The 26,237-nt window shown below is 33.0% G+C and overlaps 2 protein-coding genes across 2 annotated transcripts; one reads left to right on the top strand and one right to left on the bottom strand.

Annotated features, from left to right (window-relative positions):
• The first annotated feature begins 317 nt into the window (after nucleotides 1-317).
• LOC109817809 (uncharacterized) lies at nucleotides 318-7,201 on the top strand. The gene is made up of 22 exons (XM_020383149.3): nucleotides 318-697; nucleotides 1,054-1,244; nucleotides 1,705-1,784; nucleotides 2,081-2,167; nucleotides 2,258-2,308; nucleotides 2,405-2,522; nucleotides 2,873-2,929; nucleotides 3,040-3,104; nucleotides 3,287-3,370; nucleotides 3,465-3,515; nucleotides 3,604-3,666; nucleotides 3,869-3,915; nucleotides 4,057-4,126; nucleotides 4,220-4,282; nucleotides 4,453-4,542; nucleotides 4,651-4,689; nucleotides 4,818-5,045; nucleotides 5,131-5,216; nucleotides 5,392-5,440; nucleotides 5,518-5,598; nucleotides 5,688-5,781; nucleotides 6,584-7,201. The coding sequence occupies exons 2-22, from the start codon at nucleotides 1,127-1,129 to the stop codon at nucleotides 6,781-6,783; spliced, it is 1,821 nt and encodes a 606-aa protein (XP_020238738.1). The 5' UTR covers nucleotides 318-697; nucleotides 1,054-1,126; the 3' UTR covers nucleotides 6,784-7,201.
• Nucleotides 7,202-16,423: 9,222 nt separating this feature from the next.
• Nucleotides 16,424-24,363, bottom strand: ABCD2 (ABC transporter family protein). The gene is made up of 10 exons (XM_083064620.1): nucleotides 24,262-24,363; nucleotides 23,941-24,157; nucleotides 23,282-23,349; nucleotides 22,159-22,485; nucleotides 21,857-22,021; nucleotides 21,143-21,371; nucleotides 19,890-20,128; nucleotides 19,443-19,764; nucleotides 17,842-18,110; nucleotides 16,424-16,790 (listed from the first exon to the last, which is right to left on the bottom strand). The coding sequence occupies exons 1-10, from the start codon at nucleotides 24,361-24,363 to the stop codon at nucleotides 16,605-16,607; spliced, it is 2,124 nt and encodes a 707-aa protein (XP_082920746.1). The 3' UTR covers nucleotides 16,424-16,604.
• Between the last annotated feature and the right edge of the window lie 1,874 nt (nucleotides 24,364-26,237).

Raw genomic sequence — 26,237 nt, 5'->3', positions numbered from 1 at the left:
AAAGAAATTCATTAATAATTTGTATTAATTTTGCATAAATACATTGACAAAGTCCACAAAATAATAAGTACGGTAGACCTGACAAAATTTTCTCCCATCAACGCAACTAACTACCACACTTTTCCTAATTCTTGGTTGATTTTATGATTGCGTCAAAAACAAAAATGAAAGTCCTCCCTTTTTTTCATTTTTATTTTATTTTATTTACCTAATCCAATAACAAACCAATAAAGGAGGAGTAAATTTTCAATTTTTATTTTTAATTTTTAATTTTTAATTTTTTTTTTTTTTTGGGGCATGGATGCTTCTTTTTAAAGTTGAAAGGTGAAGCCATCTTCCATGTTCACCCGCCGCCTGTAACAAGAACAAGAAGAGCAAGAGAGAGAGAGATAGAGAAGAGAGTAGAATACAACATTTTGATGCTTGTTAAACATAGAGGCAAACCCAAAAAGCATCTTCTTCATCTTGATCAAAGTCCAAACCCCATTTTGTGTCACATAACAATCCTAACCACACAATCCCTCCAAGTGTTTTTCCCATTTGTGGGTTGATTGAGCCGTTTTTAGAGGCAGCAAGTGGATATTTCCCTCTCTTTGTTGGGGGGCTATAAAGAGAAAGGCTTTGGGGCCAAAAGGGGGTTGGTTCCCAGAAAAGCAGTGAAAGGAAGAACCTTGTAAACCCCGTCATTGTGAACAAGGTTCCTCATTATTCTCTCCCTTGTGGGGTTCTTCAAAGTTCCAACCTTTTTCTATTTTTTCCCATTTTCCTTTGCTTATGATATCTATGTGTGTAGTAGTAATGTAATATGCCAGATAGCTATCTTATCCGAACCACCCCACTTACTAGATACCGCCACTCTTGCATTGTTTCCTTCTTGTACTGTTGTTGTCATCATTCATAGTTTTATCAGAGGGCTAAAAGGGGTTAGTGGGTCTCAGTATAAGTACTAGTACTTGAGTGGTGGTGTTATTGGCACTATATTTGCATGTGTCTGTTCTTATGCTCCTAGGTTGTGTTTTGGAGGTTTTTGTTTTCTCATAGTGCTCATTTCAGGGGGCTTGTTCTGCCTTTGTGCATTGGACAAACAGCAGAGGAGTTTCACTGTCCAACTTTAAGGGTGGGAAAAATGAAGTATGTGTTGGTGACAGGTGGTGTTGTGAGTGGACTTGGGAAAGGAGTCACTGCCAGCAGTATTGGGCTGATCCTCAAGGCCTGTGGCCTTAGAGTTACCTCTATTAAGATTGGTATTTTTCTTCTTCTTATTCTTTCTTTAGATTGAACTCTCACTACCCCTCCCCCTAATTCTAGAAGAGAATGCATTTTTGTGCTTTTGATGTAACAGAATATAAATTTGGAGTCTCACGTAAGAAAAAGGGATGTAACAGGCTGAGTTTCTTTTGAATGGAAATGGTTTTGTTTAAGAAAAAGGGGATTTTGTTTTTTGCGTGTGTGATTTACAAAGTGACTGCTTTGATGTTTTTCTTCTTTGGTTTTGTGGGATTTTGAATCCTCATCCTGCATTGTGTTGTCTTCTTTTATGTTGAAAATAAAAAAGAGCAGCAAGTTTAATTTTGTGCTCAGTGTTTCTCTTCCCTCTTATGAGAAATCAAAATCCTGTCTTCTTTAATTGTCATTTTATGTAAAACAATGCTATTTTTTTCCATATTTTTATTTTTTTTTATTTTTTTATTTTATCATTTGCAGATCCCTACCTGAATACTGATGCAGGAACAATGTCTCCTTTCGAGCATGGGGAGGTTTTTGTCTTAGATGATGGTGGTGAGGTAAATAAACTAATTTTTTTTCAACCACTTGGATGCCAATTTTTAGTTTCTTTTCTGGAATTCAAGGGAAGGTTGAGATTGTATCTGTTACTCTTCAGTGACATGCCATAAGCCATTGTGTGAATCTACTTATGTTGTGTTTTCCCTTTTTCCTTTCATTCATTTTCTCATTTTACTCAAAACTACAGCTGAATTTGTCATTTGTATGATCACTGATTTCAGTTGTAGTATAAGAGGTAGTAACAATTGTTTTTCTGAGATTGCTATTCTTATTCTTTCTTTTTTGTTTGTTGAAGGTTGACCTTGACCTTGGAAATTATGAACGTTTCTTGGACATCAAATTAACCCGTGACAATAACATCACCACTGGAAAAATATACCAGGTGAGTACACTCCCTTTAAACATCTTCTTTGTTTTTAGCTAGCTGTTCCTGATGTTTCTTAATGGTTTTTTTTATTATGAATGTTTGTAGTCTGTTATTGAGAAGGAGAGAAGAGGAGATTATCTTGGAAAGACTGTTCAGGTATGTTTAATCATTCTGGTTCTGATTTCTCCTCTTTGAAGCTTTTGTAATTGTTGTTGGTGCCTTGATTTCATTTTGCTTTTCCTTTGTTTGTAGGTTGTTCCACACATTACAGATGCTATCCAAGAGTGGATAGAACGTGTTGCAAAGATACCAGTTGATGGGAAAGAAGGGCCAGCTGATGTTTGTGTTATTGAATTGGGTGGAACTATAGGTAAATAATACTCATGTGTTATTGAATTGGGTGGAACTATAGGTAAATAATACTCAGAGGAAACTTTTAATCAATACTAAGATAGAACTTGATTTTCAGTACTATTATTATAATTCAATTATCCATTCAAAATTTTCCGTATTTTAACTTTAAAAATCATGGGTTAGGTAGAAGTAGAAAACTAAAAATTGAAAATGACTTCTATTTGGCTAATAGTGAGAGAAAATAATATTGATATTATCGGTACTGTGAAAATTCTAGAACTCATATATTCTAAAACAACAACCAAGAGTGGGGTCAGCTTTATTTTAAAGGATTTCATTTGATAAAATGGCTTTTCTTTCATGCAGGGGATATTGAGTCCATGCCTTTTATTGAAGCACTTGGCCAATTTTCATACCGTGTAGGTAATGCTTTGTCATGCTTCAAACCTCATACTCTATTTTTATATATCAATTTGGTTATTAGTGTGCTTCAGTAAATCATTCTTGCTAATATTTTTTTCCCCTTTCTGTAGGCGCTGGCAACTTCTGTTTGGTTCATGTCAGCCTGGTTCCTATTATCCATGTTGTTGGTGAACCGGTATGGTGTTAAACATGTTATCACTGAAACATTTTTAATAGAAATAAAATATATCGAGTAGTGAGTGTAAAATTGAAATTTTAAGTTTCAATTTATTGGTCCTGAATAAACTGATTGGAATTTTGTTGTTGCATCTTTCAAGTTGTATGATAATCACTTATTTGGTATTTTTTAATATGTAGAAAACAAAGCCAACTCAGCACAGTGTTCGTCAACTTAGAGGATTAGGTTTGACCCCTAATCTTCTTGCTTGTCGCAGTTCGAAGGTGTGTTTCTTGTCTTTTTTATTATTTTTATTATTCTGCTGGCTCCTTGTAACAATGACTAAAAAAATCTATATTTGACTTGTCCTTTTATCAGGAACTTGATGACAATGTCAAGGCAAAACTTGCTCAATTTTGTCATGTGCCGGTAATGTGATACTAATGTTGACAAAGTTGACTTTTCTTGTCACAAAGGCCTTGCATGTATTCTTAAAAACATACTTCTGTATATGCAGCTGTCAAACATACTTACTCTCCATGATGTTCCAAATATTTGGCACATTCCTTTGCTATTGAAAGTAAGTAATTCTAGTTTATTTTAAGCTTTGTGTGAATGTTTTAAAGGACTGCAGGAACCATATTTATGAAGTTTAATTTGCTAATTCCTTGTTTGATACTTTTGTTTTGTAAAAGTTGAATTGCATACTTTTCCATTTAAGTGGTTTAATTCATGCAAGACTCTAAACTTTTTCTCTTGAATTTATTTTCTGTAACAAATAGGACCAGAAGGCACATGAGGCGATCCTGAAAGCATTAAACTTGCTAGGGTTGGTTTGACAAACTCGTTCTTTTTTGGTGTATAACCCCCGTTTCCCCATAAAAATCTAATCCATTATGTATTGTTAGTTATGTGACAGGTGTAAGGTAAAGTATTTGTGTCTTTCGACTAATGCCTTTATTATTTGCAGTGTTGCTGCAGAGCCTAATTTGAAGGAGTGGACTACAAGGACAAAAGTATATGACAGGTGTCATGAACCTGTGAGTATATCATCTAGAGAAAAAAAATCAATATGTATCGGATTCTCTGAATAATGGCAAGTGTTGAGCTTACAACTATTGTGTGCTTCACAGGTTAGAATTGCTATGGTGGGAAAATACACTGGCCTTTCAGATGCATATCTTTCTGTTCTGAAGGTAACTTACTCCAAAATTACTAATTAGAAATACATAATTTCCACATTTTTTGCATTCTCTTCAACTTGCATAGTACATGAATTGAAGAGGCATATTGAATATTCTGGTCTAAAATATTAACTGAACCCTGGTATATGCCATAAGCTAATATACTTGGTTTTTTTGTAAAGGCACTTTTACACGCTTCTGTGGCTCGAAACCGTAAACTTACTGTGGACTGGGTTCCAGCTGGGGATCTTGAAGATGTTACTTATAAAGAGGTGATTACTGATCTTTCTGCTGTATGTAGTGTTCTTCTACAAATGTTGGTTGACTTATTGGTTTTGCTTTATGCAATCTTCTGATGATTGTTTAATGTACTATTGCAGGATCCTAAGGCATATAAAGCTGCTTGGAGTCTTTTAATGGTTTTCCTACTATCTGGACTTAATATCTATCTTCCATTTTCGGATTGTAATACTAGTATGTATTTGCTTAAATGTATTTAAATGATAGATTGTTTAACTGGTTTTCTGTAAATGTACTTGTGCTGCAGGGTGCTAATGGGGTTCTAGTTCCAGGAGGTTTTGGTGATAGAGGAGTACAAGGGAAAATTCTTGCTGCTAAGTATGCTCGAGAACATAATGTTCCATTTCTAGGCATTTGCTTGGGGATGCAAATTGCGGTCATTGAGTTTGCACGATCTGTTCTTGGTCTGCGTGATGCTACTAGCACAGAATTTGATCCTGAAGCCAAGACCCCTTGTGTTATATTTATGCCAGAAGTATATTTTCTTGCACTCATGTACAGCATGAATTGATTTGTTCCTTCTGAGAACCTAGTTAAGCTGATTTGTATTCTGTGGATAGGGCTCAAAGACTCATATGGGAGGAACTATGCGTCTTGGTTCAAGAAGAACATACTTTGAAGTTGCTGACTGCAAATCCGCAAAATTGTAAGAATCAAGAACCAAGCTCAATGTGATTTTGTACTTGGATTTGTTTAACTGAAAATATTTATATTCTTTAAGCCAAAAAAGAAAAATCACTATCACATGTATTATTTCAAAATGCTAACTTCTGCATCTCCATCATATGTTGATATTGCGTATAATATGGAATTCTTTATAGGTATGGCAATGTGAGCTATGTTGATGAGCGACATCGCCATAGATATGAGGTGAATGGTGTTCATAAGCAGAAACTTTCTTTATGTATGCAACCATAGTCACTAACAATGATTGTTATGTTGTACAGGTTAATCCTGACATGATATCACAGCTAGAGAGTGCTGGTCTATCTTTTGTTGGCAAGGATGAAACTGGGAGGCGCATGGAGGTGAGTCTTTACTTGAAACTGTATAATGGCATGAAACTGGTATGCAAAATTAATAATTATAATTCTGGTAATTATGTGCATGAGTGCAGATAGTTGAATTGCCTAGCCATCCTTTTTTTATTGGCGTTCAGTTTCACCCTGAGTTCAAGTCTAGACCAGGGAAACCTTCTCCACTCTTCTCAGGTAAATTTTCTCCAGAGTCATTTCCCAGCTTATGTTCCTTTCATTCAAATTCATTTATTGATGTTGTCATTGCAATCATGAAATCTTATGGTTATTGATTAGCCCTTTTTCTATGGAATGATCTATTAAATTTTACTTTTGTCCTTCAAATTTGTCATTATGCTTTCTGTTGGTTTTCTTATCATGTTGATTATCGATGTACCCTTATTAGGGTTGAACTGTACTTGGAATTTACTGCATTGATTAGACTATTTATGACACCAGTATTAGAATGAATCAAATTTGTGTCTGTATATCTGTATGTTTAACTTGGAAGTTCCAAACTTAGTTGAAATCTTGGTTGTTCATTTAATCTGTCATATTCCCTCACCTGTTTGAAATCTATGTGGGTAAGGTCAGGTATAGCTAGTGATGCAAGGATTAGTTAAAAACAATGAGTAAATACTATTGTTTCACTTTTCTTTATAGGACCTATGAGTAAATTTTTATAGAAAAACTTCTACAAAAATAAAATAGGAAGAAAAAATGAAATAAGTTTTTCCATAATCTAAAATTAACTTATGCATAAACTAATTTGTAGAGCTCTCTTCTATTAGCATTTATAAAATCTTACTTTTAACTCATACATAAGTTAGTTTTAACTTATGGAAGAGCTTATTTTGAATTTTTTTTCTATTTTTCTCCTAGAAGTGCTTCTAGATAAGTTCATTAAAACAGATCCATATATTACTTAGCTCTAGTAGGCTTAGAGCAACAATTCCATTCTATACACTAAAATGTTACTTCCTCATTGACAAAACAGGATTAATAGCAGCAGCAAGTGAACCAAAGAGGACAGTTATGGCAATTAATGGTCATCCCAAGTTAACTAATGGAATGTGTAATGGACACACACCAAAACTGAAAGCACACCAAAATGGAAATGGCTTCAAATCAACCAATGGCTCCTTAAATGATGTATATACCAATGGCAATGGTGTGTATGTGGATGGTAGTTATTAGTCATCATATCAGTGTTTGGTGCATTCTAATAATGGTGGTATAACTATATCCAAGGGCATTCTTGTCCTCGGTTGCTTGTACAGTTAGTGAGTGGATAGGTCTTAGTTAGGGACTTGTCTCAAGCATGAAACAAATTTTGAGTCTAACAGCTTTTTATATTTCCTAGTGCCGTTGTGCTATGGTGTGGCAGTTGCAGCCACCATTGGTTTCACAATTTGGTCAAATGTGGGCCAAAACTTGACTTGATCATGCCAAATATTTGGGCTTTGGTGGCTTTTAAGGTGATGTTTAGGATTTTTTATCTTAGTATACAGGCTGAAGGTGTAAGATTACTTTCAATCGAGTGTTTTCTTTTCCTAGTGCCATTAATGTAAAACTCTGTTATGGTGAACATTGAAGTTTAATTTTGTTTGGTACACTTGCTTTGCTCCCTTTTTTTTTTTTTTACCTTGAATTTAAATAATCAGATGAAGTTGTAGACCACGGAGGAAGTGGTGTTTTTATTTTTTTGGTAAATCAATATCTCTTAGCCGAAAGTTAAATGAAATATTGGTTTCTACTTTTTTTCTCTCTAAATTATAAGGTTCAAATTTAAGATTTTGTACAGATTATCTCAATTCTATTATTAGATTGATTTTAGTGATTCTACTCGGATCCATTCAAGAGAGTAAGTGGGTTAAAACAAATAAGATGTCTCTTTACAAGACTCAATAGATGGATGGATGGATGGATGGATGGATGGATGGATGGATGGATGGATGGATGGATGGATGGATGGATATATATATATATATATATATATATATATATATATATATATATATATGTATAAAATAAGAGAGATATGTCTATTTCAGAAGTAAGTTTGTCTAGATTTATTCTAATTAATAGCTTGTTTTATATTATCTTTTAACAATTTAATTGTTGAATTTAAAGTTCTTAATACATTAAACAAATCTTTAAATTTTAAAAATTTTAAAAATTATTTGATATTTTGTTTTATTAATTCAAATTAATGTATAAAATAATTTTATGATTATCTGTCAATTTGAATTAATAAAATGAAGTATTAATAATTTTTAAATTTATAAAAAATTTGTAAACTTGATTTATACATTAAGAACTTTAAATTCAATGGTTGATTCTTGAAATTTGATGTAGAACATGAATTATTGAACGAAGTAAGATTAAGTAGACTTTAAAAAATTTTGATTTTTCATATAAAATTAATTATTTAAGATAATTTATGTTCAATATTTGAAGTATAGTTGATGTTCTTTAATTTAAATTAAAATTTTATTTTAATAATATATATCTATATTTATTGTATATTTCATTAATATGCGTTTTCATATTATCGATGTAAAATTTTAGTTTTTATTAGATAACGTTATCCATTAAACCTAAATAGCTGTAACTAAGTTTTTTTTATATATTTTTTTTATTCAAGCTGTTTTGAATGCATGAATTTCAATCCCTTATCAAAACGTGTAATTTAAGGTTCTAGAGGCTTATTAAAAAAAAGGCAAAATATCTAATTTGGTCCTTTATAATAATTAATAATTTCAATTTTATCCTTTTATAATTTTTTATTTTAATTTGGTCCCCAATAATTTAAAAAATGTCAATGTAGGATTTTCTGTCCAAATTTCACAAACATTGTTAAATGTAGATGACGTGGATGCCACGTAGATATATAGGTGGCAAGGTCCCATACTCTTTCTTTAATGCACCTGGAATGGACCGTTTTGAAACCAGAACGGCCCGTTCTGATCCCACTCGTTATGTGTTAATTTTGTATTTGAAACGGGCCGTTCCAGATGCAAATGTAACACACAACGAGTGCATCAGAATGGGCGTTCTAGAACGTCAACCAGGATTTATATTTATATTTATGTTTAAGTGTTACATTAAAGGAGCAATGACTGATTTTTAAATTTAAGTGTTACATTTTAACAAAATGCAACAATGTGATTCAAAGATTGAAAACAAAAATTTATAACATAACATAAATTCAAATATTAAAATATGCACCAGAATTGATCTTCTTATCCCTATTTTTCATCATTGCCATATAAATAATAAATTAGTTATGCGTACTTTACTGTCTGAGCCGTCACGACCTAGAACAGTAAATGCAATAAACTTATGCATAATTCTAATGGCAGAGTGACGAAATGTAAATGAATTGCATTTACCAGCCTACCATTGTGTATGACCTGTTACAATCCCCAAAACATGTATGGATTAAATGATCTTGTGTTTTTTTCCCCTATGGTTTGAAATCCAAAGATACCATTGAATTCCTCCAAATTGAGACGATACTCTGTATTAAAAAATGTAAAGAAAATCAATCCTGGTTCACAATTTGCCCTGGTCAAAATTTCAATATGGAGAGAACTAAGAAATCAACAACAATCCTTGGATCTGGAACGAGTCGTTCTGAAACCAGAACGACCTGTTTCGCTTGCATTCTTTATGTGTTAATTTTGCATCTGGAACAGCCCGTTCCAAATGCAAAGTTAACACACAAAGAATGCAAGTGGAACGGACCATTCTGGTTTCAGAACGGGTCGTTCCAGATCATTAAAGAAGGGGGTGAGGAGGCATGCCACCTATACATCTACGTGACATCCACGTCATCACATTTAACACCGTTTGTGAAATTTGGACGGAAAGTTTCACATTGATATTTTTTAAATTATTGGGACCAAATTGAAACAAAAAATTATAGAAGGACGAAATTGAAACTATTAATTATTATAAGAGACTAAATTAAGTGTTTAAAAAAAAAAATGAGGAATGAAGACATTGCACATTTTTATGTACAAAATGGTAAAATAAATTCGCCTTTTGGAATATAGATAAACATGTCTCTCTTGAATTACAACACCTTTTGTCTAAATAATTGGCAAATAATAATAAAGCTGATTCTACATGGGAAATAGAAGGTCCATACTGCTATTGGATTGTACAAATTCCAAAATCTGTTTTCCTTAAATTCATTGGACCCCATCTGAGTTCCCACATCACTAGGTCTCTAACTGAGCCACTACTACTCTGACTTTTTAGACTTTGCTGAAGGATTCCAAACAAAAAGTGTAGTCGTGAATCTGATCATCATGAATAATGCAAGATATTCATACATTGAACCTTGATGATTTGAATGTCATGTAATAATTGACTGAAAATAGAATGTCATAATATTTTTTATTTGAAAAAACAATTCCCCATTGATATTTAATTATTTATCACGTGATTGAGTAAGTGAGTGGGACAAAATAAAAATAACTACTTTGAGAAGAGAGTTGGTGTTCTGGTATCAGATCTGTAAACCAAAATCATTCAATCGCATAATTTTATCATCATTATGGTCAATCATACATTGTAAAAGCAAAGCAACAAGATTAAACAATTGCATATCACATATTCAATTGTATAGAACATTTTTATTCCTTGGATTAAATTTTGTTTCGTGTTTATACAAAATATTTCAACTTAACATAGTCAAACAAATTCAATTTACCATTATATAATGAATTTGATTTTTTTTTCTTTAAATTGTGTAGAGGTATACAAACCAATCTGACTCGAATAAGGTCTAAATCACAAAGTTCGTATTTAAATGTGACTCGAAATAAGGTCTAAATCATAAAATTCGTATTTTAAATGAGTTGTATAAGTTCAGCCTGCAAAATAAATATCTTTTTTAAGTTTATATTTGATGGGTACGGGTACAAGTACATGTATACTCGATACCCAACAGAGACGGGAGTAAGGATGAAAATTATATATCCTACGGGTACAAGTACGAGGACGGGATGAGTTTGACTCGCATGAACGAAGACGGGTATCATGAAATTCGTACTCGACCTGTCCCGTTATCATCCCTAATAATGAACCAATTAATAGGTTCAAATAATAATTTGAAAAAGATATTTTAAATAATTAATAATACATAAAATTACATGATATTTTTAAAGCTAAAACCTATGTATCAATATTTAGGATGATCTTAAACATTAAATATTAAAGTCTTAAGACTAAAAATATTACCAATATTTATATAATAATCTCAAGTTCTCAACAATAAAAATATCAAAATATTTTAAAAATAATTCAAAAGATAAATACACACCAACATTTTAATATCTTAATAATTTTAAAATCTAAATACATAATTAATAATAATAATTAATTAATAAAGTCCGCAAATTAAGTCCGACAAATTCACATACTTTACGGACTAAGCTAGATAATTAAACATAATTATAAGATCTAAAAAAATTTTTTGTTATAGTTATTCAGATTTAAGCCGGCTTGAGGATCTGGTTCATCCACCCCACCTCTAAAATTATGATTGTATATTTTCCTGCACTGACTCACGTTTTTCTTGCTTTGTAATCCATGCCATATGAATTTTTATGTTAAATTAATCAATGATTTTTCCTTTCTAATTAATAATTCATTCAAAGAGAAATCTTTACCTTTCTTCATTTTTTAATCAATGATTAAATTTCTTGGATCAACATTAAACATGTTGAAAATATGCAGATCACTATTAATTTTTTTTTTTATCAATTGAGCTAATAATAAAAATCATTCGTCTATATTTTGAAGTTCTTGTGATAATAATACATTGATTTTTATGTTTAATTTTTAAAGTACATTACTAATTTAGGATTTGTTTGGAGAAACATTTTATGTAAGATGTTCTTTAATAAGTTCTTTTATAAAAAGAACTTATGTTATAATTGCTTAAAATTTAATAAGTTATTACATTTTGATATACATGTTAACAAATACTTAAACAATTTTAAAGTGTTTTTGATGTATCATTATTTAAGCACTTATAAGATGATATTTTATTTAAAATTATAAATTATAAATTTTTGACAAAAATAAAGTAAAAAAGCTTTAAAATGTTTAGACCATGTAAAATTAGCTTGTTTTGAATTTAGTTCCTGTATAATTTTTTTCTTCCATTCGTCTAAAATTGAAACTATTGTTTTTAGTTCCTTTTTTTATGATCATTTGTTTTGAACACCTTTTGTTTACTAAAATATTAAGTGAACATCCTAGATGTTATATAGGATTGTTAGTGATATTATGTTAGTGTTCTTACCAGAAATCTGCTGTAGAGCTGATCCGCCAGGTAAGATCGGTGAACCTCCTTCACGGGTACGCTGGTGCTCCAAGATGGGGATGGTACCTGCAAAAGAGACTCCGATGCTAAAGTTAGCGTTTGTGTGAATATGAGTCTCGTATAAGTAATGCACGTACCTTTGTGTGTATTAGGGTAATTTGTTGGGCCTTGAGCCCGAGATCAGTTTATGACCTAATTGGATAGCGAGCCGATGTCGCCTAGCGCGTGTCCGAGGTCACTCCGCGCTGTGATGCCGAGCTCGAGCTCGGCATAGCGGTACGGATAGTACACTAGCCCCCTGAGCTCCGAAGACCGTAAGTCGAGGAGTTAAGACCGAGCTCGACAAGGGGTCGTGACTTTTCGCGTACGCCTATTTGTCATGACGCCATGTGTCATAACCGTCACCTCGTTCCCATAACGTGTGGGCGGCGTGGTGACAAGATTGTATTTTTATTTGTTTGATGACGTGGCCTCTTTGGGCCAATGTGGTGTTCCGATGTCCATGTTTCATGGTCAGGCTGAGGAGCTCGGCAATAATGAGCTTACTGCTTGGTTAGGCTGGTAAACCTTTGACCGAGTCAGCAAATTGGTGAGGGACAAGTCGGCAACTCGGCTGGCCAGTACACTTGCCCCCCAAGCACCGAGTGATGTAAGAGCAAAGGGGCTTCTGAGGAGTTCCCAAATTTGTTGTTTGAAGGTTCAAATTCGACCTTGTTAAGTAGATGTGATCTCAAGGTTCGGACTTGACCTTGACATATCCAGGTTCGAACTCGACCTTGGTTAAGAAAATGTGATCTCAAGGTTCGGACTCGACCATGGCATATCAAGGTTCGAACTCGACCTTGGTTAAGAAAATGTGATCTCAAGGTTTGGACTCGACCTTGGCATATTAAGGTTCGAAATCGACCTTGGTTAAGAAAATGTGATCTCAAGGTTCGGACTCGACCTTGGCATATTAAGGTTCGAACTCGACCTTGGTTAAGAAAATGTGATCTCAAGGTTCGGACTCGACCTTGGCATATCAAGGTTCGAACTCGACCTTGGTTAAGAAAATGTGATCTCAAGGTTCGGACTCGACCTTGGCATATTAAGGTTTGAACTCGACCTTGATTAAGAAAATGTGATCTCAAGGTTTAGACTCGACCTTGACATATCAAGGTTCGAACTCAACCTTGGCAATGTAATTTGTATTTGAAGGTTCGAACCCGACTTTAACATCAAGGTTCGAACTCGACCTTGGCAACGTAATTTGTATTTGAAGGTTTGAACCCGACTTTAACATCAAGGTTCGAACTCAACCTTGGCAAGTCGTCATGGTTAATGTGCCAATACGGAAAATGTATGGGAATGGAGTTGCTTTGTTGATTTATTTCTGAGGTGTGCCTCGTTAAAACCTTCCTTGGCCAAAAACACTTTTCTTTAGTGGGAAAAAAGGCTGAGGAGGAAAAAAGAGTACATCACCTGAATTTACAAGTTAAGAGAAATAAAATTTGAGGTGGGTGGAATTCCAAGTTCCAAATTTTCCTTTAGAGGGGTCTGTTCTTGCTTCTCCCCGTAATTGCCAAACAAGGTCGCCAACTTTAAATATTCGTGGCCTGACCTTGGTCTTGCTTTCCTTGTGGTTTTTCGCGAATTGCCTTGCGGAACTCGGCATGCTCCTCCATCTGGATGTACCCAGCAGCGCAAGCTCGGAGCTCGTCCATGTCGGGAGGAGGTCGTCGGCAAAGGCTATCGATGAAAGGTCCTAGCTTCAACGCCATGAGCATGGAGTGCAGTGCGACCTCGGGATTCAGATTTTGGATCTTTACCGAGATGGCGATGAATCGTTCCATGAACGTCCGGAGTGGCTCATCGTCACTTTGCCTGAGACTGGCCAGGGCGGCTGAGGTGACATGGTGAGGTCGGCTCGTCGCATATTGCGCGGTGAACCTCTTGACTAGGGTATTGAAGCTGTCGATGGATTGAGCAGGTAGTTGCGTGTACCAGTTGAGCGCGGCCCCCTTAAGTGAGGTCGCAAAAACCCTACACAAGATAGCATCGTTGTTGGTGTAGAGGTTTACCTGTGTGGTGTACAGGTTGATGTGCTCGTCTGGGTCTGTCGTGCCGTCGTAGCGGTCGAGGTGGAGAGGCTTCCATCCGAGAGGGAGTGGCGTCTCCATAATGCCATCCACAAAAGGATGACAGCGGAAGGTTGGTTGATCCCTCGCGACATGAGTAGGAGCATTGCTGACCTCATGGGCCGATTTGTGTGTCGGTGCATGAGATCGATGCGTGGAAGGCTTTGGAGTCGGTGTCCTATGCGCTATTGGCGGTTGAGAAACTGAGTGCCCCTCTTCCTCGTTTAGGTGACTCGGTTGAGGGGGTTGATCAGAGGTGCGCTGTGTGGTAGCTGAGCGCGGATACGCCGCTAGGTCTGCTTCTCAATGCTGCTTCGTTGTCCATGGTAGTTGCGTGATCTAGGTCGTCTATTGCGCGTCTGCTATGACTTTTGGTAGAAACCATAAGAGTGACTGATAAGAGCTGTCTTGATCGGCCCCACGGTGGGCGCTAAATGTTCTTACCGAAAATCTGCTGTAGAGCTGATCCGCCAGGTAAGATCGATGAACCTCCTTCACGGGTACGCTGGTGCTCCAAGATGGGGATGGTACCTACAAAAGAGACTCCGATGCTAAAGTTAGCGTTTGTGTGAATATGAGTCTCGTATAAGTAATGCACGTACCTTTGTGTGTATTAGGGTAATTTGTTGGGCCTTGGGCCCGAGATCAGTTTATGACCTAATTGGATAGCGAGCCGATGTCACCTAGCGCGTGTCCGAGGTCACTCCGCGCTGTGATGCCGAGCTCGAGCTCGGCATAGCGGTACAGATAGTACAGTTAGTATTTACACTTTTAAAATTCATTTAGATTCTTAAAATAATTGTTATTCATCTACCATTAAATATTCGTTAGGGACAAAACAAAATACTAACTCTGAATTTTAGAGGGATGAAAATCAAAGGAAAATATTTTATAATGATCAAACCAAATTTTATTTATTTTATGAGGTCCAAAAACAATGTTTACAAATTTTAGAAGGATGAAAAATAAAAAAAAATTTACAAGGGTCAAAATCAAAACTCCTAATTTTACATAGATTAAAAACATATTTAATTCAAATAAAAATATAAAAGTCAATTCTGTATATTTTATAAAATTATGTTAGAAAAATTATTTTATAAATATGAACAACAAAATTGTTCCAAATGTACTATTTTACAGGGAGAAAAAAGTTACAAGTTTTTTTTTTGATTTTTTTTTTAAAATAATAGAGGAATGTGAATTTTGAAGAAAGAAATAAAAAGATGGAGAAGAGAAATGAAAAAAAAAAACTTTTGAAGGAGAGACAATAACTTTTTGAAAAAGTAATGAAAAAACATATAATTGATTTATAGTGAAATAATGAAAAAAAAATTATTTATGTGAATGACAAAATTCAAATTTAGATATTTCTTAATAATATTTTTTTTATTCATTTTTATTTCAACAATCTGAAAAAAAAAATTATTCAGATTATTTAATAAAAAATAAGTAAAGAGGAACAATTGTGAATAATAAAGTGTTCTCACATAAGATATTAGACAACTTATTTAAATAAATTCAAAACATTTTATTAACTGCTCATAAAATATTTAATAAGTTTATACAAACTCTCATAAATACTTATAAAATAAGATAAATAGAAATAAGTTGTTCATAAGTTCTTCTAAATAAAGTCTTAATCTTAAAATTTATTCTCTTTTTCTCTTGTGACATTATATTTTGGCAGTCTTCCAAGTTTTAAAACTTAACTTGGATTGCTCCTAAAAGAAATTTTGGATACTCTATTCGTATGTGAAAGAAAGACTCATCGTTTTAGAAAGACTATTCCGAAATATGTTTTTTATACAATTTTAACATTTTTAAAATAGGTGTACCAGAACATTTAGCATCTCAGAATGGTGTATTTTTTAAATCTCAAATTGTTTGAATTGGACGTTCCAAAACACATTTTTAACATTCAATGTTTGGGAAAGTGGAAATGCCCATACAGTGCAACAATTGAACGTTGATCAAGTGGTGAGTGAAGTTAGGCATCAATTTCGGTAAGGATGAACTCCTAAACAGGACTAACTGGTTAGAGAAACCCAGAAGCAATTAAATAATATAATAAATTGATTTTAAATAAAAATTAGTTACTATTTGATAGCCTTAATGTCATTAGCCTATAGATTAAGGTGTATGATCAAGATTAAACTGTATATTTTTTAAATTAAGAGATCCATATGGCTATGTAATTTGGTGAACAAGATAAGCCTAAAAACCTATTTAACAGTAAAAGTTAATGTTTGAATGTTTCTACTTCCTCCTTGCATGAGCAAACTTGGGGGCCCTATAATTAATCCTCAAAATTTATTTTCTTAAAATTTGTGAGACACATTAGATTTTTCTACAGGTCATTAGTTTATATTGTAATTGGTAACAGTAAAGTTCTTGCAATTCTATTCACTAGATCAAAATTCATGGAGGACCAAGATTTAACAAAATTATAGATATGTAAAGGAAAATCTACAGATTGACATCATATACATCAAAATTATTGTTCAATGTAATTGAACCAGTATGTCTCTGGAGATGCTAAGCAGCAAAGCATTGCAAGCTCATAGATTTGTAAAGTTTAAAGAGGACTCGGGTGTAGTGGGTTCAATGCACCAATTTAGCTGTTCATTGTTGGTATTAAATGTGGATATGCGTAGAACCCTGTTGTGGTAAGCATATAAGGATGAGCGATGGCCAATGCTCACATATGTTATGTTTGCTGCTCCAATCTGTTGGTACAAATGAATCTGTAGGTAAAGCACAAGAAAAATGAACTTCAGCACAATATCAAGATGAAAGAGGGAACATAATAATGACAATATCAAATCATTATATTCTTTTGGATCCCATTAGTTATCACTCTAGTAGTATGTATAGATTTTGTTGAACTTTTATATAAAATAAACTTTTCAGCCAAAAGCTCTCTCTATTCAGAAATTTGATTATATGCTTTTATAAATATAAAATATGCTAATCAAAATATGCATATAGCCAGTTAGATAAGTATAGTTAATTATATTAAAAACTGAATCACAATGTTTCAAGGGTTTAGTTCATGCAACAATACTTAACAAGAACTTGGATGGGAAGCCATTTGACATTAGTTGCAGTGATCCTTTCCAAAGAGTAATTTCCTTTGATGTGCTAACTCCGTGTGTCTATTAGGAGCTAGCTAGTTTTTAGAATGTGGGTTTGGACTAAATCAATCTTACAAGGTCGACTTCTAAGATAAAGATTATTTTCCATTTATATAAACTATTTTGATCATATCACTAATTGATGTACAATCTCCGATACACTCCCTTCATGCCAAGGACCAGACACCTTGAGTGTGAAAATTTGTCAGATATCCGCAAGTAATCCGATAATGACTTGATAGACCCAACAACAATCGTTGAAATAGGCTTTAATAGCATCTTGAAAATGTAAATTCGGACTTAACTTAATCCTACAACTCTGGTTTGTATGGTAAAAATTGTCCCTCAATTATATATATCATTTTGACCATATCGGTACTTGATATGGGATTTCCAACACTAATGATTACATACACATCCTTATTCATGCATGAGTGAGAATGTTGATTACGGTGCATAGATGTGTGGAATTTTTATTTTTTTCAAGGGAGAGCATTTTTTATAAAGACATTTTGAATCAAATGTCCATATTATTATTATATGGATATATAATAAACTCGTGAAATGGGGAAGTACGCTCAATTTAGTGGATAACAAGAACTTCTACATGATATATATCACATTCACATATATGTTAGGTGAACATGAATTTCAACGATACCTCATTGGCTTCATCAAGTGCACTTGTAGATTCATCCAGTAAAGCCAATTGAGGCTTTGAAAGTAAAAGACGAGCGAATGCAAGGCGTTGCTGCTCTCCAAGGGAAAGAACACTGGACCATTCATGTGTTGAATCCAAACTGAAACGAGCCAACAAATATCCAAGGCGGACATCCTCTAAGACCTTTATCAGTTCATCTGTTGTTGGCTTCATAGGCTTATCATTCATGTTATCTGAGTTTGGCATGTTTGTCAAGAAAGGAAGCACATCTGCACACCAATTTTTAATATTCAATTAGCAAAGTTTGCACAGTCAAACTACTAATAAATAACAGTGATGTAAATAAGAAAGGATTTTTCTATTTAATCATATTAGATGACACTAGAGTAACTTATACTGACACCCTATGATGTTCTACTAAATTGCACTAACACCCTCTACTTTTTTAAGGTTTACTTTAATCCCTTATAGAGAGTCACAATGTAATTTTTTTAAATAATTAAACGGGTTACAGTAAAGTAAAGTATAAAGGCTACTAGTGTATAATATTTTTCAAACAAGAAGGTTATTGTAGAGGTAGAAATAGTAGGGGTTATTTGCGCAATTTCATGAAATTTCGGAGAGTGTAATTTACTCATAATACTAATAGTATTTATTTTCAGAGTTGTTTGATTAACTCGGTTCTTTAATAACAATTTGGTAAGACAATCCTCTTGAGAAAAAAAAAATGAAGTATAATTTCTCGATTAGAAATTGTTTAAACCTAAATGTCAATGCACAGAATTGATCATTTTGATTGTATTTGTTCACTTGATTATAAAATCTGAATTCTATTTGAAGGGGAAACACATACTTAAAAACGTATATTTATGGACCAGAGTTGATCCTCACAAAAAAGTAAAGTATTAATTTCCCATAGAACAACCAAGATCAACTGTCTAACAGCTATGAAAGAACTAAAAGGGACCATCTTTGCAAGATTCTGGACAGCTACAGCTTCATTTCATTGAGATCAGTGAAAGTTCACTTCAAGAGATGTTTCTTTGATGAAAATTCAAATGCTTTTGGTTAGGCTAGCTTAACTGTTAGATTATCTTTGTTTAGGCAGTTAAAATATTAATAATTGTCTAAAAGTTTCTTCATGGTTTGCATGTTCAAAAGAACTATTCGAAGTTATATAAACACTGATGTATCATATAATAATATCACTTTTCCAAGTTTTCTCTGTAAATCTTTCTATCTCAAATCCCTGTGACCTAACATGCATAAAGATAATATAATTTCATATTTCCAATATCTAAATTTTCTTTTAAATTAATCCTTTCCTTTATATATAAAGCCTTCCACAATAAACTACAAGGCAATTTTTGGCATTCCCCAAAAGAAATACATCCCTCGTCATTTTAGCATCACCTATGTTAGACCCACAACTACAGGTATTCTTGTCTTAAGTCTAATATTGCAATAGAGCAAGTGAGATGTAGACAAATAGAGAACAATATAAGACATCTGTTTTTAATTAAAAAAAAATATGGAGTTTGAATAAGAACTAAAAGCAATATATTCAGGTTTGGGGGGAAAAGAAACTAGAAATCACATACTTTTTTGGTTAGTACTATCTGATGTAGGAACTACGTCATCAGCCCAAGTTGGATAAAGCAACTGTTGACGAAGAGTACCCAAAACCATATATGGTCTTTGTGGAAGGAAAAAAATTCCAGATTTTCTGCCTAAGTATTTTCTATGTTCTTTGTATGCGTCATGAGCAATATTTACTGAAGGAGTATTCACATCTGCAGAAATGGATTGCTCAAGATCTTCTCCACCTTTTACATAGTATGTGATCTTTCCAGTTCCAGTTTTCCATAGACCAGCCATAGCTCTTAAAAAAGAAGTCTTGCCACTTCCACTTGGACCCATTACCTGTCAATGTGGTTATATCAAGAAGTGCATTTGTAATTTGTATAGTCCTACAATCTTATGAACTTAGCAACACAAACCTAAACTTAATATGCTGTTGATGAGTGAGGGACCAATGGATATCTTACCAGTAAATTATCCTTTTCCTTGATTGTTAAGGACAAGTCTCTGATAAGTGTAGATTCACTTGGTGTCTTCAGAATCAAATCTTCTACCTCAAGTAATGTGGCATATTTTTCTGGTGGAGTGGATCCATTAGATTCCAATGCAGATGAACTCCTAAAATCTTTATATGTAATACTTATGTCTTCCAAAGTATCAGTGAGAGAGTTAGAGCTGCTTCTGTCCAAAATATCATCAAATTCACCTGCACATGCAATACAATATATATATTAGTCGAAGGTGTTCTTTATATTCAAAGCAACAAACCTAGCCTGTCAAGCATACATACACGCATAGGTGGATAAAAGGGAGTTTCAGAAGCATATATAAGACCACAGATAGAACAGATAAATATGACAAAGATAGTAGTGTATGACTACTTGCAATATGAACGGCAGTGCATAAAAAGACGAGGGAGAGGGAGAGAAAGAAAAAAAGAGGAATGGAGGGTGGAAAGTAACACAGATAAGGACAGTTATAGTAGGTTGACTCACAAATAACATCTTTAATGCAGAGTAATACTTTTCTTTTCCTTTTCTGGGATCTTTTATTTGTTTATGCAAATATAACCCCAAATTATATCAAAATGAATTTCCCTTTTTCTGCAAAGTAAACCCTCATAGTTCATTCACTTATGCTCATATCATTGGCTAAATTATACTTTTCATTCTTTATCATATTTTTAACATTCATTTTGGTCTTTTATCCTTAAAATTGTTAATTTTGGTCTTTCATCTTTTAAATTTGGGTTGATTTGTCCTTTTCAAACAATGGTCGACTTCAATTTTGCAACACTATTTTGAATCGTTTTTAATTGATTAAAGATATGAAATTTGTTCCATTAGATTCACCAACATGAAAATTATGAAATCCAATTGATATTTGAACACAAAAGGGCTATACAGATGGTCAAAATCGTGTGAAATATAAATCCTATGAGCAACCATAAAATAATCTGAACTTAGATTTTTAAAATTTTTCGATTACTCATTATACTCATTTTCACACAATTTTCATCATGTTTATGATTTTTTTGGTTTAAACATCAGTTGAATTAAATAGTATGGAAGTGAATCTAATGAGATAAGTTTCACATCTTGAATCAATTAAAGAAAGATTCAAAAATGAATCTGAAAATAAGTTTTTAGTCCATATCTTTCCTGAGATTGGCATACATTAAAAGTGTAACAGGAAATAGAAGGGAAAGTGATTGTTGTACCTAACCGATTAATAACAGCAGAAAAAGCACTTATAGCTTGAAACTGGTACACGATGAGGGAAAAGTCACCAAGGATATGATTAAAAGCAGAAACTGACTGATTGATGACACCAAACTCAATTTTTCCTGAGAAATACATGGGGGCAACAACAGCAGCTGGAAGAACTTGAATGACATAGCGGTAGCCACTGGTGAAGAAATCCAGATTTCGAGAAGCAATCAACAATTCCTGTAAAGAAATAATAAGCAACACCATTCAGCATCACCTTATTACAAGTTAGAGGATAAAACTGCATTACATAACGTAAAAAAGAAAAAGAAGCAATGCAGCAACAACTTTACATCGGTATTAAATAGAGTTTCACAATTTCCAAAATCTTGTCAGCCAACATAGCTATACAGCTTTCAAATGTAATATTCTTTTAACTACCTATAGATTGAAATCAATATAATTTATATAGATCTAGTTTTTCAAACAAGAAAAAAGAAAACAGACAGGGCAGCATTCTTTTACATTAAATGCTGCTTAGCTTATGTTGATAATACAAAATCTAGCAATATAAGTGTGAGAAACATATGCAATAAAACTCAAGAAATCAATTGGCATGAACATAGATACTGACAACATAATGTACAAAAATAGTTTTAAAGTAAAAAAGGTAAACATGATGATACTGAGAACATAATATACATAATAAAAAAGGAATATCTTACAGTCAGATTTTCAAAAGCACTTTTGAAGCGCTGCAGAAGAAGTTGCATTTCACTTTCTTCACCACTATAGAAAGCAATTGATTCAGCATTTTCCCGAACCCGTACAAGTCCATAACGAAAGTCTGCTTCCTTTTTCTCTTGCAAGAAATTTAAAGTCACCAGTCCCTGACATATTCACAGCATCCAATTAATAAAAATGAAACTAGCTTAAATGTCCTTTCAGTCATTTGGGAATTGGGAGACAGGTGAGTTTTGCCTGACAATTTAAACTATCATTTTGAAAAGATTGGAAGATTCCTTACCCTTCCAAGGAAAACACTGATAGCTGTCCCACCAATCGAGTATATGAGAAGAACAACAAAAAGCGGAGGATAGATTCCAAACAAGATGTTACTGAAGGAGATTAAGTCTACAGCAGCATTAAAGAGAGTCAGGGAGAAAGCAAGGGATGTCCCAGTGAAAGAACTTAGATCATCTACAATTCGTTGGTCTGGATTATCAATGATTGACTGTGACTGAATTTTATAGAAAGTCTGATTCTTCAGATAGCGATCCATGTAATAGCTTGTCATCCAAGACCTCCATCTCAAAGAAAGTGTTTCTCTTGCATAATCTCTCAAAACAAAAAACTGCAATGCAATGATGAACAAAGTTAGAAACATGTGCAGAAGATTGGAATAAGGGTATGACAAACTAAAACAATACAGAAGGGCATGCATAAATCTTGTTTCTATTCATAATAAAAAATAGTTGAGAAAAAGAGAAGGAGATGGAATATCAGTGTAATTGTTTTACAGACCTACATAAACCCGTTGACAGCTGCTTCAAAAACAACTAAGTCATTAACTAAGAAACCTCATCAAAATTGCCACCATACAATAGTCGTGTATTTCCCTTACATTATTTTTCCTTTTTATTTGGGATAAAATCTTCATGTAATGTTTATAAAACCAGGATTTCGTTCATTTGAATATCAATTACAGATTCAGAAGATATGATACAATGCATTAAGAAACGAAATTACTTCCAAAAAGATCAAAGGAGGAAAATTTATCTTATCTATTGTCTAAGTCCTCATATGACAGATAAAGCTCCAAAACATGAAAGGGTGTGATAAGCACCCAAACACTTGGAGAACCCTCCCTTAAAAGCTAGTTGTCAATGGGGGAGAACCGAGAGCCAGAGAAGTACTCCATCAAGCATTCCATACAACTTGATGTCGAACTTATGCACCCAATAACACCCAAGCCCCTATCAAGGCATAACTTTCAAAAACATTTAGGCAATCCATTCATGAGTTAGTATTTTTTTCACTCTCGTTTCTTTCAAACTAAGATGCTGGATCATAGGACAGTACACATCACTCTAAGAACTAAAGCAAAGTATAGCAGAGCTATACCTAAGAAAGTGCAGCAATGTGCTCACCGGGATTCCTCCAGCAAAGCCACCCAAGTAGTAAAGTAGTTGCTTCGTGAATTGCTCTTGATCCTTATCTTGCATTAATAAATTCAAAAAGGCTCAGTTTCTTGTTGCCACTTCATACAAAAGTAAACAGCTAACTAAACAAGAACAGCAGAAAACCTCACATCCAAGCTAACACTATATGCCCAGATAGATGGTAAATGGAAAATAAACAAAAGCAATTATGTCCACATATACTCATTGTTAGATTTCATCTTAAAACCAATTGACATAAAGAACTTGTTTGAATACAAGTTTAGAAGTGTTTTTAAGAATTGTTCTGCCGAAAATAACTTTGTTCTCGGTAGAGAGGTTCTCAAAAGCACCTCTAACTTGTATTCAAGCAAGTTCTAAGTGAAGTTGTCCAATAAATATATAAGTTGCATACCAAAAATTGAGGCAAGCAATATGAGACCTTCCAACACCCCCTCTACATATGCCTATTGGAACAAGCTAGCCTACCAAAATAAGCGATTTACCAAGATGAACTTATAGACTCAAATACTATGTTAGATTCTATCCTAAAACAATTGACATTAAGTAAAATCGCATAACATATAAATAAGTTGCAGCCCAAGAATTGAGGCAAGTGATGTGGGACCTTCCAACACTCATGAACTTACTAGCAAGTGCATTGAAGAAGTCTCTCCCCAAGAAATTGAAGCCAACACTGATTCCAGTGGTGGCCAAAGTGAGAGCAAAAACACCAGCAAGCTGCAACCTAGCTGGCACCTTGTCATCTGAAGACCAGTAAGGAGCTGCTACCTTCCAGAATCTTCTGAAAAGAGCCTGCAGATCAGGACTCTCACCCGGTGCAGCAGCTACACCATCACGCTCTTCCTGCACTTCCAACACAAATTTCAAACTTTTCAACACTATTCAATATTCATCAACCAAACCCTTCACAAAATCCAAAAAAACAGTAACAAACAATACAAGCAAACCTTATCTGGGTCAGGTGGCAATGGAGCCTGTGCTGCAGCAGAAGAAGAGGCACATCTGCTCAAGTTCCTCCTCCTGTGAGGCCTCCTTCTGCAAATGGGCATGGTTAACACTTGAGAAAATGGGGTAGGCACAACAAAACCAACACGGGGGTGCAATGGAGGGTTGGACTTATAGGTAGAGGAAAAGGTGAATAGTGAGTGCACATGTTGAGTCAGCAAGATCATTTTTTTCCTTTCTGGGTATTCTTAATTTGGCCCAAAACTTTGAGATATGCAAAAACACAATCAATGCTTGGTTTCCATGTCTTTTATTATAACTCGATAGTTACCCAACATTCTGGGACTCTACTCTCTGAAAATGAAGGAGTTTTCGAATTTGGCGTATTGGTATGTTACAGTGTACTGTATGTTATGTAGGATTTTGTTTTATGAATTATGGAGATTGAAGAGAAAAATTGGGAGCCACATAGATTATTATTGGGGGTATTATCCGTGGGGCAAGATTTCCTGAGATGCACGTGTTGCCACGCATAGAATCAGAAATGGAGTGGCTATTGAACTAGAAAGCTTTTGAAGACAAATTACAACGGCTTACGTTAATTAAATCAGAGGAAATAAATCCCTACGTTTCGGCCCGCGTTAAATTTTGGGGTCAACTATTTCATTCTTTAAAGTGTCTCTAATATAACTGTTATTGGTGGTGGATACTTCAGGAACAAAAAAAAAAATAAAAAATCCCTACAAGACTGCACTTGTCAACGTTTTTATCAGTTTATTTTAAGAAAGATTTTTAAAAAAATATTATTATTTATAGTTAAATTTTAATATTAGAAAATAAATTATTAATAATTCAAAATAATTTTGTCACAATATAAAATTTATTATAAATCTGAAATATAATTAATATATTTAAAAATATCCATGTATATAAAACATATTCAAATATAATATTTATTGATATATATATATAATTTATTATAAGTTTTAGTTATATAATAAATATTTAATTTATGTATTATATGACTTAAAATATTAATTATTTATTAAAAATTAAAAATATAATTTATATATTAAAAAATTATATATTATAATTTATATATTCAAATATGATATTTATTTATATATATTTTATTATAAATTTTTTATATAATATATCTAAATTGTACATAAAAAAACTAGTATATTAAAACTTGTCTACAATAAATATAAAGTATATTATTATATTGTATTTTTTTTTTTACATATTTTATGAGTTAAACTAATTCATTTTTAGGAGATATATTAATTTCTGTAATGATATTACAGAGTAATTTGATAAATTAAAATAAAAACAAGTAAAGGAGTATTTAATCTCTTAAACTCCACGACTTTTTAGATAGACATATTAAACTTTAAGTTTATTTTAATTAATTTTAAAAAAAATTCCTATTTATAAAATGATATAAATTTTAATTAATTATTAAACTTTATTATTGTTGTAAAATAGAATTTTTGAATCTTCTTATATGTTGAACTATGATATTCTTTAGTTGGAAAGTTACATAATAATCTCTCATAGCTTTAAGATTCAGTGATTGACCTCTTTCAACAAACATTTTTTCATACATATTGAATCTCTAACAACATAATTAAGAAAAATAATTATCATTTAATCATATTACAACTTGTTAGTATTATTACAATTTCTATGGATAAAAACAAATCATTACATATTATTTATAGACACCTTAAACTTTAATGTTTTCTAATTGATTTTTAAAACTTATATAAAAATAATTTTATTTATGTAGTTACTTTTCTTAAAATTATACAAAATTTTTAAATTATAATAATTATTCAAATATTTTATTTAAAATTATTTAATTATAAATTTTCATTTTAATATTTTAGCTAATAATATTCTTTAAATATACAAAATAAAATTTTGAAAACAAATTTAATAATATGATATATATATATATCATAATATTATATTA

This window comes from Cajanus cajan, chromosome 10, assembly GCF_000230855.2.
Source record: "Cajanus cajan strain Asha chromosome 10, NIPB_CcT2T_4, whole genome shotgun sequence".
Taxonomy (NCBI): Eukaryota; Viridiplantae; Streptophyta; class Magnoliopsida; order Fabales; family Fabaceae; genus Cajanus; species Cajanus cajan.
The sequence above is the reverse complement of the archived record's forward strand: the minus strand, read 5'-3'. Positions and strand labels throughout refer to the sequence as shown.